General features: G+C 38.3%; 1 protein-coding gene across 1 annotated transcript in view; it reads left to right on the forward strand.

Annotated features, from left to right (window-relative positions):
• The window catches only part of SPMAP2L (sperm microtubule associated protein 2 like), a gene marked incomplete at its 5' end in the record, with an annotated part of 62,984 nt that extends 47,076 nt beyond the window's left edge, over positions 1-15,908 (forward strand). The window contains 4 exons of the mRNA XM_081304343.1: positions 946-1,060; positions 11,308-11,439; positions 13,734-13,909; positions 15,004-15,908. Coding sequence (XP_081160469.1) covers positions 946-1,060; positions 11,308-11,439; positions 13,734-13,909; positions 15,004-15,118 — 538 coding nt within the window. The 3' untranslated portion in view covers positions 15,119-15,908. The remainder of the gene's footprint in view (positions 1-945; positions 1,061-11,307; positions 11,440-13,733; positions 13,910-15,003) is intronic.
• Positions 15,909-16,126: the final 218 nt, after the last annotated feature.

The raw sequence follows: 16,126 nt of genomic DNA on the forward strand, positions 1-16,126 counted from the left end.
GCTGAGGATTGAACCTAGTGTCTAACATGTTAGGCAAGCATTCTACTGCTGAGTCCCAGCCCCAGCCCCTACTATATATTTTAAACATAATATCTCTTGTGAATATATATGCAGAGATCCACACCAAAACCACAAAACCAAAACCGCAAATCAAATCCAAATGTTCATGCAACAATTCACATTAAAATACTAACAAATCAAATCCAATAATATATAAAAATATTGTACTTCTTGGGCTGGGGTTGTGCTCAGTGGTAGAGCACTCACCTAGCACATACAAGGCCCTGGGTTTGATCCTCAACACCCCATAAAAATAAATAAGTAAGTAAATAAATAAAACAAAGGTATAAAAAAATTGTGCTCCTTAAGATTGTTTTATCCCAGAAATGTAAGAATAATACATTGGGTTCAAAATGATAAAATCAATAAAATAAATGTAATACACTGAATTGGTAGAAGAAAAAAAATCTACATGATCATCTCAGTATACCAAGAAGAAGTATTTGACAACATTTAACACACTTTCATAATAAAAATGCTCAATAAACTAGGAATAGAATGAAATATACTTAATTTGATAAAGGACATAAGTAAAAATGCCTCAACAAATACAATTGATGGTGAAATACTTTATCCCTAAGATCAGAACAATACAAGATTGTGAGTTTTCACCATTTCTATTTAATATCATACCAGAGATTCAGATTTTGTTTTATATACACAAATCCACATGTACATACTGTATCACAAGATAAAATATACTTCTTATTGTGGATTATAGTAAAGAAATTTTGAGAAACACCAATCTGAAAGAGCACTATGATTACGGGAAAAGGTGTTCCTAAGATGGAAACATTGACTGGAAGTTGATTATAGCAATGACAAATTCAATTATTGTCCCCGTATTCAATAGATATGACATTTTATATTTCCATTTGCATATAGGTCCACCAATGATAATGTAATAAGAAGTTCTTTTCAAATACCTGATCCTTCTCCCCGGATTTTACGACTGTCAATTGCCAAAGGCATAGATCCTAACTATGTTCCTCCAAAAGAAGTAAGTGACCCATGTGAAAGAACCAGTTCTTAATTGACTTTACAACATGGTACTCTTATGTCTAGGTGCGTATTTTTTTTTCTTCCTTTGTACTTCTCCTCTCATTAAATGAACTTTTCTGACTAACTCTCCTATGCTTAACGAATTGGTCAGGAGTAGATTAGAGAAGCAGAACCATGAGTGATATAGAATAAATGGTTTCTTATACAGATTAAGCATTAAGCAATGTGGCGGAAAAAGTCTAAGGAAGGCCTGGATGGCATCTGGGATTTGGTCCTGGTAATTGGTGTAGAAGCAAAGAGAGGTAGTAGAGACAGGTCTGTGACTCCCTGGGAGATGTCTGAGCCAGGGGAGTCTAACCTCTTCAGGGGTGGAAGGGCTGATTCTAGTAAGGAAGCTTTAGCACATTTAGGGGCTTAAAGTCTCCAGCTTCCTTGGGAACCACCCATATGTCCCCATTTCAATTTTCAAGGTCCTAGTCTCTCCCAGTCATTGCCCCAACTTTAACATAAAGGTCTGTGCAATATTTTCATTTTAACTCACCCATGCACAGAATTAGATTTTGCTTTTCAGAATTTTCCGCCCTCTGACAATAGAATAAAAGGATTTTTATTTTTTTATGGAAGACAGAGGCTTTCTGTTCCCTTATCGGAACTTTCAGTTAGGAATTCAAAGACTTGCGTGGGGATGGTTTCTTTTCTCCAGTTCTCAAGTGCACTTACAAATAATCAGCCAACCCCATTGTACTTCTTTATATCACTACAGTGTCCTTTGATAGCAACTATTGATCACCCAAAGCCTGTCTTTCTATTTTGCTACTGCATGCCATGAGCTGCCAGTGGATTTTTTTTAAGACTGCTGGTAGTAGTGGGCTGTTATTATTATTATTATTAATATTATAGTTATTATTTATAATAAATAATGGGCTCATTAATGCCTTTAAATCTAATCAGCTCAGAAAACAATTTCTAGATAATCTTTCCTTTGGTAACAACCTGACTTGGTGGTTGCTTCATACCAAAACACCCTAAACTTAGTGGCGTAAAACATCAATAATTTTATTATGCTCAAGGATTTTATGAGTCAGAAATTCTGACAGGAGAATAAGTAATGTTTGTCCCAGCTCCAAGATGTGTGAGGTCTCAGCTGGAAAGCTTAGAAAATTACTTAGGTGTCTGAACTAGTAAGGGGCTGGCATCATCTGGAGGCTCCTTCGTGTTTTCGTCAGTTTAAGGTGCTATAACCTAATACCCCAGCTTGGGTACTTAAACAGAAAATATTTATTTCTCATAGCTCTGGGGGTTGGGAAGCCCAAAATGCCAGCAGATTCTGTTCTAGCTTGCAGATGGCTGTCTTCTTGCTGTGTGCTCACATGACGCCTTTGAAAATTGGGGTGTGTGGCTGGGGGAGAAGGGGTATGGAGATAGAGGGATAGAGAGCACTCTGGTCTCTCTGTCACTCTCTTTTTACACTAATCCCATTATGGGGAGTTCCCTGCTCATGACCTCATCTTACCATAATTACTTTCCAAAGACCCCCCTGCTAAATTTCAGCACACTAGGGCTTCAACATATGAATTTAGGAGAGGCACAAACATTCAACCTTCAAAAAAAAAAAAATCTATAACAACAGCTATGTGTGATGTCTAGCTGGAAATGACTTGAGGCTAGACTCAGTTGGTAATGTGTACACCTTCCCAGGCCCTCTCCAAGTGGGCAAAGACCTCTCTCAGCTTGGCAGCCATGCTCTGGGGGAGTATCCTAAAATGGAGTGCCCTGAGGATGAGCATTCCAAGAGAATAGGAGGCAGCTACATAGTTTCTGGTGACTTGCCTTTGGAAGTCACAAGTCACCACAATTATACTCTGTTGATTGATGCAGGTATGTGTGGTCTGGTTGGATTCAAGGGGGCGGGGATGCAAACCCTACCTCCCAATGAGAGAAGTATGAAAGAATTTATAGGCACTTAAAAAACCCTGCCACACCCAATGATGTGAGTATTTTGGTATCCTTGAGCAGATTACGAGTTAATAGTCTCATGTTTAAAATTTCAAATTTAAAAATCAAAATTTCGGGGCTGGGGTTGTGGCTCAGTGGTAGAGAACTTGTTTAGCACCTACGTGTGAGGCCCTGGGTTCGATCCCCAGCACTACATAAAAATAAGTAAATAAAATAAAGATATTATGCCTAACTACAACTAAAAAATAAATATTAAAAAAATCAAAATTTCTTAGACTTTCAAGTTTTGCTTACAGGTTTTATTATATTTATAATTCAAGCAGCTTTAATAATTAATTTTAAGAGTCCCAAACCATGTTTGGTTATATTAACAAACCTATTTAATAAAATACCTTCAAACAATTTAAACTACATTTATCAATATATTACATTTGATTTATGTTCAGGTACTTTACTTCACCCATCTACATTAGCAAACAAAATCTTCTGAAATACTAAAGCATTACTTTAAAATTTAACATGTTAAGTTTATGAACATGGGAGAACTAAAGTTTTTTTTTTAATATTGTAAGAATGTAAAATTTTCTGTCCAGAAAGCTAAGATTTTAATTTAATGTCATAATTCTAATTTGATTAATCAGTTATACATTTCTAATGGCAGTTGTAAATTTTTCACTCTCTTTAATATGAATATACTTTTTATTCTAATGTACATATAGTTTCACTGTAATAATTTTAAACTTATTGAAAATTTGTAAAAATTCACATTTTGTTCCCTTTCCTTTATCATTCTCCCTCCTCCATGTGTATTGTATGCAAGTGTGTGTGAATAATTTTCCCCTGAATTATTTTTGAGATAAGCTACAGCTTGTCTTTATAAATGTTATATCCAAGTTTCCCTAAGTATTTCAATGTTAACTTCCTAAAAACAAGGACATTGTATTATCTAACCACAGAATAATAGTATTGTCAAAATCAGGAAATTTAACATTGGTACGATATACTATATCTACCCTATCTATGATCTAGGTTCAAGTTTCATCATCTCTTGCACATATTTATTCTTAACAAAATATTAAGTTCATGATTTCATCCTCTTAAGGTTTTTTTTTTTTTTAATAGTTAATCATTACTCTTCCTCAAGTTTAAAGGAAGTCAAGGTACTCTCACAGGTGCCTGAGGTTACTTGCTACCAGAGACCTTGGAAGGATGAACTAGAGGAAGTCTTTCTACGTCAATGGCTGGTCCTATTGAATTCCCTTTTTATAGTACAGTTTTTGGAGCCCGCACAACTTAAAAATGGGCTGTAGCTCAATGGTCGAGACTCACCTTGTGTTCAATCCTAGTATTGCAAAACCAACAAAAACCAACCCAGCCAAATCAAATCGAACTTAAAAATGGATCACTCTCATGGCTCACTTAGCCGGTATCAGTGATTCTCTATTTAACCAATGTCTGCAGCTCCTACCCAGATACATCAACCTGTTTTGGATTTTAAAAGTCTTTAACTTTTGAGAGACTATGGACTCTTCAGACTCTTATTTTTGATCTGGCAGATACCTAGATACCTTTGAGTACAATGCACTTGAACTCCGGCTATCCCTCTTGGCTCTGTCTTACTTGCTGTCCTAATTCATAAGGTCATTGTACTCATCCCTCCTCCTCCATCCATCTTCCTCAGTCTCTGTTTCCCTAGAATAAAAATTCTAGAACTAAAATCGCTGGGTTGAGAAAGTGCATGAACATGTTGAGGTGACGTGTGTAAGATTCCAAAACATGGTCCCAAAAGTGACTTTGATTTGCATATTTGCTTGCATTCTTTGGCTGCTTTTCCACTGTACCAACCAACATGAAATATTACTTCTTTTGCAAAATGTTAATTGTGTAGTAAAACAGTATATCTTTAAATTTCTCTGATAATAACAAAGTCAAATAGTTAATGAACTATTTACCATGCATTTTTTTTTTCTGAAAAACTCATCACTTCATGATTTTAATTAGTTTTCTACTGGCCTGTATTTTTTCATTGATTTATAAAGTTCTTTACATATTAGGGATATTAATTATCTTCATCTGTTATATATAGTGCAAATACTTTCTCCTCACTTATAATTTAAAATTCTTGAATTTTAATTTATATAAAACACACATCTTAATTGTGTAGTTTAATAAGCTTTTAACAAATGCATATGTCTATTCAATAACTACTCCAATCAAGATACAAAACATATCCATAGTTCCAGAATATTTCCTTCTGACTATTTCCAGTCAATTCCTAATCTAACCCTTGCCCTAAAGGCAACTACCATTCAGATTCCTATCAGCACAGATTAGTTTGGGCTGCTCTTGAACTTGATTTAAATGAAATCATACAATATATACTCTTTAGTATCTGGCTTTTTTTGCTTAGTTAACACAGTGTTTTTGAGGTTCATGTATACTATTGAGTGTATCAATACATTGTGTTCCTTTTTATTAAGGATTATTCCATTGTAAAACTACATCATAATTTTTTTTCATTCCTTTGATGAACATTTGGGATATTTCCAAATGGGCTATTAAAAATACAGTTGTGCTGGGCACGGTGGCGCATGCCTGTAATCCCAGCAGCCTAGGAGGCTGAGTCAGGAGGATCGAGAGTTCAAAGCCAGCTTCAGCAATGGCGAGGTGCTAAGCCACTCAGTGAAACCCTGACTCTAAATGAAATACAAAATAGGACTGGGGGTGTGGCTCAGTGGTCGAGTGCCCCTGAGTTCAATCCCTGATCCAAAAAGAAAAGGAAAAAAGAATACAGTTGTGAACATGGTTTTATTTCTTTAGGATAAATACATAGCAGTAGAATTGTTGAGTCATAGGGTAAGTGTAGATTTAGCTTTATAAGAAACTCTTACTTTGCAGGTGAATGTATCATTTTTGTTCTTTTTCTCCCCCCCCCCCCCCCACCTCTGGGAATCAAACTCAGGGCCTAATGCATGCTAGGCAAGCACTCCACAGCTGAGCCACAGCCCTTCATTTTCATCTATGTATGAGGGGTCCAGATGCTTCAGATTTGCCAGCATTTGTCACTGTCCCTTCTTAGAAGTTTTAGACATTTTAAAGCGAGATAGTTGTGTCTCATAGTGAGTTTAAATTGCATTTCCAGGTCAAATATGCATGTTCAGCATTTGCCATTGCTTCTTGGCATTTGTAGCTTCTTCTGTCCTTGAGTGTAGTTGCATTTTGTTTGGTTTGGTTTGGGGTTTTTACATTCTTCAGGATTTTTCCACCTCGCAATAATTTGTGTTTGAACGGAGTTGTCTGTCTTATTAAACTTAAAAAATTAGGTTGTAGTGTTTCCTCTTTATTGATGTTTTCAAATTTTATTTATTTTTGAATATGTGTCTTTTCTTCAGGGTTATGATTTTGTAAATATTTTCTCTCTGTCTACAGCTAAGCCTATTCATTTTATTAAAGGTATCATTTGATTAGAAAAAATGTTTCCAAATTTGATAAAGTTAAATTTGTCAGTCTTTACTTTTACAGTTAACGGTGTCCTGGCTAAGAAGTATTTGTTTACTGTAAGCTCATGAAGGGGCTCTATGTTTTCCTATAGAAGCCTTATTTTTTTACTTTTGTGTTTTTATGTATATGATCCACTTGGAATTACTTTTTTCTGGCATGTGTGAAGTTCAGGTTAAGGCGCCTCCCATATGGATATTCAGTTTTTCAACTACAATTAAAATTTTCAACTACAATTCAATTTTCTAATTGAATTACTTTGAATATATTTCTCGGCTCCCGATTCTGTCCTAATTGCTTATTGTTTTCCTTATACCAATGCCTTACTCTCTTGATTATTGTAGTTTTAAAATAGTTTTGAAATAAGGTACTGTAAGTCCTCCACTTTGTTCTCTTTTATCAATGTATTTTTGGCTTTCTAGGTCTTATTCATTTTCACATAAACTTTGCAATCACTTTGTTAGTTTCCATAAAAGTGCTTTGTAGCTCTGCACAGTGTCTCACACCTATAATTTCAACAACTCAGGAGCCTGAGGCAGGAGGATCCCAATTTTGAGACCATTCTTAGCAGCTTAGTGAGGCTGAGGCAGCTTAGTGAGACCCTTTCTCAAAATAAAATTAAAAAAAAAAAAAAAGGGCTGGGATGTAGCTCGGTGGTAAAGTACCCCTGGGTTAAATCTCTAGTACCAAAAATAAATAAATAATAAAATAATAAAATAACAATAGATACAAAGAATCGTTTTGTGGGAATTTTAAGTAAGATTGCATTGAATATGTAAAATAATTTAATAAAAATTTACATCTTAGTAAGTATTCTAATCCATAAACATTTTATATCTCCCCTATTTATTTAGAACATCTTTAATTCTTTCAATGATGTTTTATAGTTCTCAGTGTAGAGTTCTTACACACCTTTTGTTATTTTTTCCCTCCTATTCTATGTTTTTTTGTTTGTTTGTTTTGTTTTATTTGAGATTGGGGTATCACCGTGTTGCCCTGGTTGGGCTCCAGTTTGTGTACCCAAGTCTTCCTCCTACCTCAGCAGCCCAAGTAGCTCGGACTATAGGTACACACCACCCTATCTGTCTTAGTATTTTATGTTTTTGATGATATCTGTAAGTGGTATCTTTGATTTGATTTTCTAATTGTTTATTGATAGTATGTTGACTTTATGACCTTGTTAAATTCTCATAATCTATTAGTTTTTTCATAGATTCCTTTGGATTTTCTCTCTATATATGTATAAAATCATATCATCTGTGAATAATTTTTTTTCTAATCCAAGGGATTTTTAATAATTTTTCTTGCCCTTTGTATTGGCTAGGAGTTTAGTTCATGGGACACAGACTGGTGAGTGTGGGAATTCTTGCCTTGTTCCTCATCTTAGTGAAGAAGCGTTCAATATTTACCATAAAACATGATGTTAGCTTCAGGTTTTGATGATTTTCTTTATTAAGTTGGACAAATTCTCTTCTACTCTGAGTTTTCCCAAAGAGTTTTTTTTTCCTTCTTTAAATTCTAATGTTAAAAACATTAGAATTGAATTTCCCCAAATGTTTTTCCAGATCTATTGAGGGGACAATTACGATTTTGTCTGCCTTTTACTTTGTTAATGTGGGGACCTCTATACATCGTTGCTTTTAGTGTTTTTTCAAACCAGAAATTTTACCAAATAATAAAAAATCTGGCTATTAAAAGGGGTGTATGGCTGGGTATGGTGGCATGCACTTGTGTTCCCAGCAAGTTCAAGGCCAACCTGGGCAACTTAGCAAGACCCTGTTTTAAAAGGGCAGGGGATGTAGCTAGTGGTAGAGTGCTTGCCCAATCAGCACGAAGACCTGGGTTCAATCCCCAGTACTGAAAAACAAACAAAATAAAACAGTATCTTCTTCAGGCAGATATTAAAGGTATTTGCAAAAATGCAAAACATTACTCTGCTCACTATTTTTTATTTTGAAAAACAGAGTTGTGTCATAAGTGTCTGTTTATCAACATATAATGTGTTTATTATTGTTATTCATTTATTGTCAGTGCTGGGAATTGAACCCAGGGCCTCCTGCTAGGGAAGGGATTTTCAACCAAGCAAAACCCACGCCCCTCTTGTTCGTTTTAGATGGAATAATTTTTAAAAACTGTTTTCATATTTGGAAGCTCTCATTTACTTTTTAAGAGTTTTATTTTATTGGTTCTTCTTAGTTATACATGACAGTGGAATTTCATTTTGACAAAATTATACAAGCATAGGATATTACTAGGTTAAAAGAACAGTTGAAAGCCACTGTATTCGCTTATATTTCTGGTTACATTGATCTATTATTATGTAGGTATCGTTTTGTTTAAATTATTGTAACTTCAAAAACTATTTTAAGAGCTGGTTGTGGCTGAGGCTGGGTTCAAACTTGCAATCCTCCTACCTCAGCCTCCTGAGTCACCAGGATCACAAGTGTGCATGCCCACGTAGCTGGGGCAATGTTCTATTTCTTAACCTACATGGTGTTCCCTGGGAGTTTTTGTGTTATGTTTTATGCTTAAGCACTTTTGTTGGGCATACAAGCTATCATCCCAGTGACTTGGGAGACTGAGGCAGGAGGATTGAAAGCAGGAGACCAGCCTAAGCAACTTAGCAAAACCCTGTCTTAAGAAAAAAAGGGGTGGGGGCTGAGCTCAATGGTACAGCTCCCCTGGACTAAACCCCCAGTACCCGCCCTAACACCATTTCAGAATGGGAAAAGGTGTTTGGTTCTCTTCTTTGGACCAATAGGTTCCTTGCCTCCCTGCTTCCTGTGGCCCTGCGTGTCTTTCTCATTCATTGCTGCAGGGTAGTCTCCAGCTTTGATCATGTTTCCTGTCTAGTGAAGGCTCCTTGGTTCTTCCCTGGTTGTGAAGATACCCTCCCACCCTCCTTACCTGGTTTCAAGTGTATCTACAAGCCTGATCTTCCTGCATAACCTGCCCCACTCTCAACCACCAATGTTCTCAGACCCCCTTCCTTCATTTCCCTCATGTTTCCTCCTCCATTTGTCAAAATCTGATCCTTCCTTCAAGGTCCAATCCAATGACTCTTTATCCCTGAAAAGAGCATCCTTGCTGGGTATGGCACATGCCTGTAATCCCAGAGGCTGAGGCAGGAGGATGGCAAGTTCAAAGCCAACCTCAGCAAAAGTGAGGCGCTAAGCAACTCAGTGAGACCCTGTCTCTAAATAACATACAAATTAGGGCTGGGGATGTGGCTCAGTGGAGTGCCCCTGAGTTCAATCCCTGGTACCTACCTCTGCCAAAAAAAAGAGCATCCTTCCTGATTTTTTCCCACCTTTCATCTGATATATTTTTTTGTTTTGTTTTTCCTTCTCTTTTGAGCACCAAATAATCTTAATTATTTGTCTAAAGGTCTATGGTTCTTTATAAGGTGAAAATTACATTAAGGAAAAAAACTGTATTTTATTATTATTTATTATGCATTACATAATATACTTGATTAAGAATTATTTGTTTAATGAATTGAATTAATGATTGATTGTTTTATTTCCTTTTTGATTGGAAGGCTTAATTGAAGGCAATGGTTGCCATATACTTCTTCAATTTGCCAGAGCCTGGTAGGAGACAAAAGCTTTATTCATAGGAAATGCTCAAATGTTTAATCAGTCCTTCATGGTGTTGTACCAACATGCAAGACCTTTGGTTAGAATTCCAGACCTGCCGCTTACTAACTATGTAAACTTCAACTACTGAATCTCAAGCACCTTGGTTACACCATTAGTGAAATAGAAATAAAATTGATACTCCAGGAGAGAAATAAACTAATTACATGTGAAACTGTCGGTGTTAGTGTCATCATCATCATCATTTAACTAACACAAGAAAGAATTCAGAAAATACTTTATGTATACCATATTTTTCTACCCATGGTTGAAGACTTATTTTATTTCCAGTTGTTGGTTATATTCCCTTTCAAATCTTACATAAGAAGTTACTTAAATACAAGTAATTTAAATAGAGGGCCATGTAATTTGATCTAATTTTCATAATCAAGAAAATGAGGAATGGGGCTGGGGATGTGGCTCAAGTGGTAGTGCGCTCGCCTGGCATGTGTGCGGCCTGGGTTCGATCCTCAGCACCACATACCAACAAAGATGTTGTGTCCGCCGAAAACTAAAAAATAAATATTAAAAAAATTCTCTCTCTCTCTCTCTCTCTCTCTCTCTCTCTCTCTCTCTCTCTCCTCTCTCACTCTCTCTTTAAAAAAAAAAAAAGAAAATGAGGAATGACTTGGGGGTCCAATGCAGGTATATAGTTCTCCATTATTCTTATTGGCTTCATTATTTTCCTATTGGTTATTTTTTTTCCTTATTTATCCCAATTAGAAGACAGCCACTTAAATTCCCTTTGGCACAGTGATAATATGAGTCCCAGTTTCCAAAGGGCAAAAATAATCAAGAACAAAGCAGAATCTATCTGGTAAAGCATTATTCTGTGATAGGGTTGAATCTTCCCTGAGTTTATCAGTCTACAAATCAATGCTATCATTTATTTCTGAGTCAATATGTAACATTGTTTGCTATGTCCTCTATCTCTGTAGTCTAACAGGTAAGTTCCTAAAAAGTTGGTTTGGAATCTATATAGTTTGAGACATTGAACCTTCCAGATGTGACCAGGGGTTATTGTAAGATTCTCATCATTTCTGCTGGTTACTGGGAAGCCTGGACCAGAGATCAGATAATACTCTTTAATCTTGGAACTAGATGGTGTTTATTATTTAATACTTATAGGTACTGTTTTATTTTTCTCCTCTAGGTTAAAACTAAGATTTCAGCTTCTACCCTGGGTGCTATTGCAACTCCAAGAACTATAGACCTTGCCCACCCAAAGATCAAGTTAGATGGTCTGTGCTATGAGAGACAAAGAAGCGAAATGCCCATCCGACCTGTAAGCCACCACTGCCTGTCTTGCCATCCTTCTGCTCTCTTTCTGGTTGCTCCTAAGGTGTTCCCCTCTCCCCCTACAGGAAATAGCCCAAAATCATTGAAAGAAAGAATCTTGGAAGAGTGTTCTGTGGCAGGAAGGAAAACCTAGCTACATGATGACCAAGGGAGGCAGAGGAGTTGAGGGCAAAGAGCATGGTTTTGGAGTCAGCAGGAGCTGGGTTCAAATTCCCACCTCACCCATGCTAGCTTTATGATGTCAAGGCAGCCTTCCTGAGCTTTGGTCATTCAGTATTCGAAGGTGTACTGTGTGCCAAGTACTCTTCCCAGGGAACAAATGCAGCTCCCGGGGGGGGGGGCAATAAATAAGTAAAAAGATAAGACAATGCCAGGTAGTGATAAATGCTATGGAGAAAATGAAATAGGAAGTGAGTGACTGTGGTGGTGGTGGTGGGGAATAATTTACTTGGCATGTGGTAGTTGGTGATGCCACTCTAAGGAATAAAAGTTCGGGCCAACCCTAAAGAGGGAGTAGGGGTCAGATGAGTGAAGATCTGGGAGAAGAATGTTCCAATGTAGGGAAGAGTACATACCCAAGCCCTCAATCTGGGATGAGCGTGGGTGGAGCAGGTGAGCAAGGGAATGGCAGGTGTTTGACCTCCTACTTAGAGGTCAGCTGTGACATAGTAGCAGCAAAGGCAAGTGCTCAGCCTGGAGCCTGGTGCACCCACTGGCTTCCCTCCTCTTCCTCCTTGACATTTCCCTTCTTTAATTGCAGTGCCAACCTGGTGCCCTGTCTCAGTTGGGTTTTCATTAAATATCATGTTGCTGAAAGAGGTAGGACCAGGTCCATCCTCTCTCTGGGAACCTTAGGATTTAAAAAGGAAAACCATTCTGGGAACCAAAAACTCTTGGGAGAGTGTCTTGAATTTGCAGGAAAATGACTTAATGCTATTTTTTTTTGTATGGAAATGGGCATGATAGATATCTTTCCTTTATTGCTAGAATTGTTTGAGTTTTTTGTTTTACTACAAGTTTTTTAAAAAGGGGAGATACTGCTGTGAAAAATCATACTGTTAGAATCCAGAACTCACTGGCCTCATGCAACTCAGAATACTTTCAGGGTTGCTGAGAAGTATTAATTGTTCATCCTAAATCTTTTGGATGAGCACTTAACAGAGAGAACAGTAGCTACATGTCATTCTTATTTTACCAATAAATCCACATAATAGAAAGGCAATCTGGCAGAAGATCAAAGGGGGACTGTCAGTTGACATATTATCAGCACCAATTACAAGCCAGAGCCTGTTCTAGTTATTGCCTAACAAGCACATCCCCTCCAGTGGCTTCTATTCTGTTGGGGAGAAGCAGGCAATAAACAGTACTTCACAAGCTGGTTCAGGTCTGGATAACTGCTAGCCAGGAGAGTAGATGGGAACCACAGAGGCGCTTCATTGGAGAGGCTGGTTTATTTTGGCTGGTCAGCAAGCCCCCTGTGAGGACTTGATGTTTGAGTCCAGACACTTGGAAGAGGAAGAGGCAGTCGAGCCAAGATCACAGAAAGAGGTTTTCAAGCAGAATTAGCAGCTATAAAGGTCATGAGCAGAAGAAGCTGGACCAGAGGGGCCTCCTGTGACCAGGGTCATAGTGACCCAGTGGGGAAGGTCAGAGAAGTGGCAGGTAGCCCAATCCTACAGGGCCTCTTAGGCACAGGAAGAAGCTATGTTAGCAGAATGGGCAGCTACAGGAAGGGTTTCAAGCCTGGAGTGCCATGTTCTGATTGGGCTTTAGAAAGGGCTTACCTCACCGAGTACGGTGGCGCATGCCCATATTCCCAGGGGCTTGGGAGGCTGAGACAGGAGGATCTTAAGTTCGAAGCCAGCCTCAGCAAAAGCGAGGCACTAAGCAACTCAGTGAGACCCTGTCTCACAATAAAATACAAAACAGGGCGGGGGATGTGGCTCAGTGGTCAAGTGCCCCTGAGTTCAATCCCCTGTACAAATAAATAAATTAATTAAAATAAAAAGTGCTTACCTCATGGGGTTGTCATAGTGATGAAGTGAGAGTGACATGGGCAAATCACTCAGAACTCGATCTGTCTCAGGGAATACGCTATCTACTTGTTCATTCCCTGGTAACTCTCATGGGGAGGCTGGATTGCACAGGCCAGGATGGAAGTAGGATGCCTGTCAGGAGTCTGTTGCAGCAATCCAGGAGAGGAACAGGAGCCAGCGGTTGAGATAGGGAGATGTGGTGAAAGCTGGGATGTATTTTTGTGTCTCTTTGTTTTCCCTACAGGTATCCCCAGCAGCCATGTTCGCCATACCTAGCTCCCGAACGCTAGATCTAGCTAAGTTCAAGCCTGTCCATCAAGATTACCTACCTGCCCATGATGCCCAATGGCCAGTGTCTCATGCTGCTACCCATTCTCAGATATCTGCTAGAATTCAGGAACTAGCTAATCCAAGTTCAAGGTATGCCAATTTAAGGCTAATGTGGACTAGGACAGGTTGGGTGTCTGGGGACAGGGAGAAGGTTGATCTAATAAGGTTAATGAAAAGAGTTGTCAAAATTTTAAAAAATTGCAATAACATCTCACTAGTTACTAGTTTGTTCGTTTTAGTACCAGGGATTGAACCCAGGGTCGCTTAACAACTGAGCTACATCCCCAGCCATTTTTTTATTTACTGACAGGGTCTTGCTGAGTTCCTTAGGGCCTCACTAACTTTCTGAGGCTGCTGGCTTTGAACCTGAGCTCTTCCTGCCTTAGCCTCCTGAGCCGCTGGGATTACAGTGCTACCACATCCAGCTCACTAGTTACATTTATTGTGACAAATATATGGTCTTATTCTAAAAAATATAAAGATACCAGTAGGGTAGTGGACTAGGCACCGAAACTTAGATTTAGAAGATAGCTCTGAATGTATGGAGATGAAATATTTATCCAATGTATATTGTTCGTTGAAATGAGTTGCGAAACAGAGCACTATTGTAATTTGTGTAAGAAAAAATACATTTGCTTAAAGATGCTCAAGGTAGAAAGAACACTTGTGGTTTGATCCCCAGCATACCCACAAAAGAATTACATATTTTTCTAGACTGCTAGATGATTATAGAGGACTGTCTGGCTTATTTTAACATTGCTAATTATTGAAAATTTTCCAGAATTCACTTTCTGTGAAAAGAGCAAAGGCTTGGGGCTGGGGATGTGGCTCAAGCGGTAGCGCGCTCGCCTGGCATGCGTGCGGCCCGGGTTCGATCCTCAGCACCACATACCAACAAAGATGTTGTGTCCGCCGAGAACTAAAAAATAAATATTAAAAAAAAAATAGCATAAAATTTAAAAAAAATATTAAAAAAAAAAAAGAGCAAAGGCTTTGGAATCTGACAGATGTGCAAATCTGGATTTGGCCATTGATCATTCTTACAACCTCTTTGAGCCTTCCTTTTCTTGTCTGCAAGTGGAGGTCATGAAAATCTCAATGAGATGATGTCCTAGTGATTAACACATAGTGGGTGCTTGGGAAACTCTAGTTCTTCAGACTGATTTCTTTTCCTCCCATTTCAGGGCTCCTATGCATATTCTCTTCTACGATCCTAATGCCTTTAAAGTCAAGCCGGCTGCTTTGAAAGCACAATGTTCTTCAAGGATCCAGGAGTTGGCAGAACCTGTTGTTCACTAAACATAGAGAGTCACCGCTGTAGACACTAGTTACGTATCTGTCACATGTATTAGAGGACTTGGTTCTCTACTCTGGTACTGTCCACTTACGACTTGTCCAACTGCCCCCCAAATACGAGACCTCCAGGGAACAGCACTGTAAGCATGAAATAGCAATTGCTGCTAATGCCTATAATCTCTTCTTTAGAAGGTTTTTGGGACTTCAGTACGTAATAAAAAGAGACTGAGAGCCTGCCTTGCTATCCTTACTACTTCGTCATGAGCATTATGACTGTTCACTGCCGTGGCCGATCCCAGACATTTCCTTAGAGGACTTTGTTTTCTTCCTGGCAAGTTCCATGTTCCTGGTAGCCAATCCTGCCTCAGTCCCTTCTCTGGTAAGTCCTGGGAATTGATATTGTTCTTTTTTTTAAGATGTTGATGGATGTTTATTTTATTCATTTATTTATAGGCAGTGCTGAGAATCAAACCCAGTGCCTCACACATGCTAGGCAAGCACTCTGCCACTGAGCCACAATCCCAGCCCCAACTGACATCATTCTTTGTTACTTTGCCAACCTTCCCTCATTACCTAGAAAAAACACTAATACATGAGGCCCTTTCAGATAACTTGAAATGCTTTACTACAGCAACGTAGCCATATCAATGTTCATAGCCACCGAATTCACAATAACTAAGCCAGGGAGCCAACCTAGGTGCCCTTCAACAAATGAATGGATAGAGAAAATGTGGTAAATAAACACAATGGAATAATAGCCCATCAATAAGAAGGACTTCATGACATTTGTTGGTAAATGGATAGAGCTAGAGACTATCACACTAAGTCGAAAGACTCAAGGTCAAATATTTTCTCAGATATGTGAAAGCTAACCCACAATAAGGGGTGGTGGTGTAGAAGTTCAGTGGACTAGACAAAGGGAAATGAAGAGAAGGGAGTGGGGATGGGAAAAGGAAAAACAGGGGAAGGAATCTCTCACAACTTTCCTATTTATGAATATACCACAGTGAA

This window comes from Spermophilus citellus, assembly GCF_964194105.1.
Source record: "Spermophilus citellus genome assembly, chromosome: 8".
Classification (NCBI taxonomy): Eukaryota; Metazoa; Chordata; class Mammalia; order Rodentia; family Sciuridae; genus Spermophilus; species Spermophilus citellus.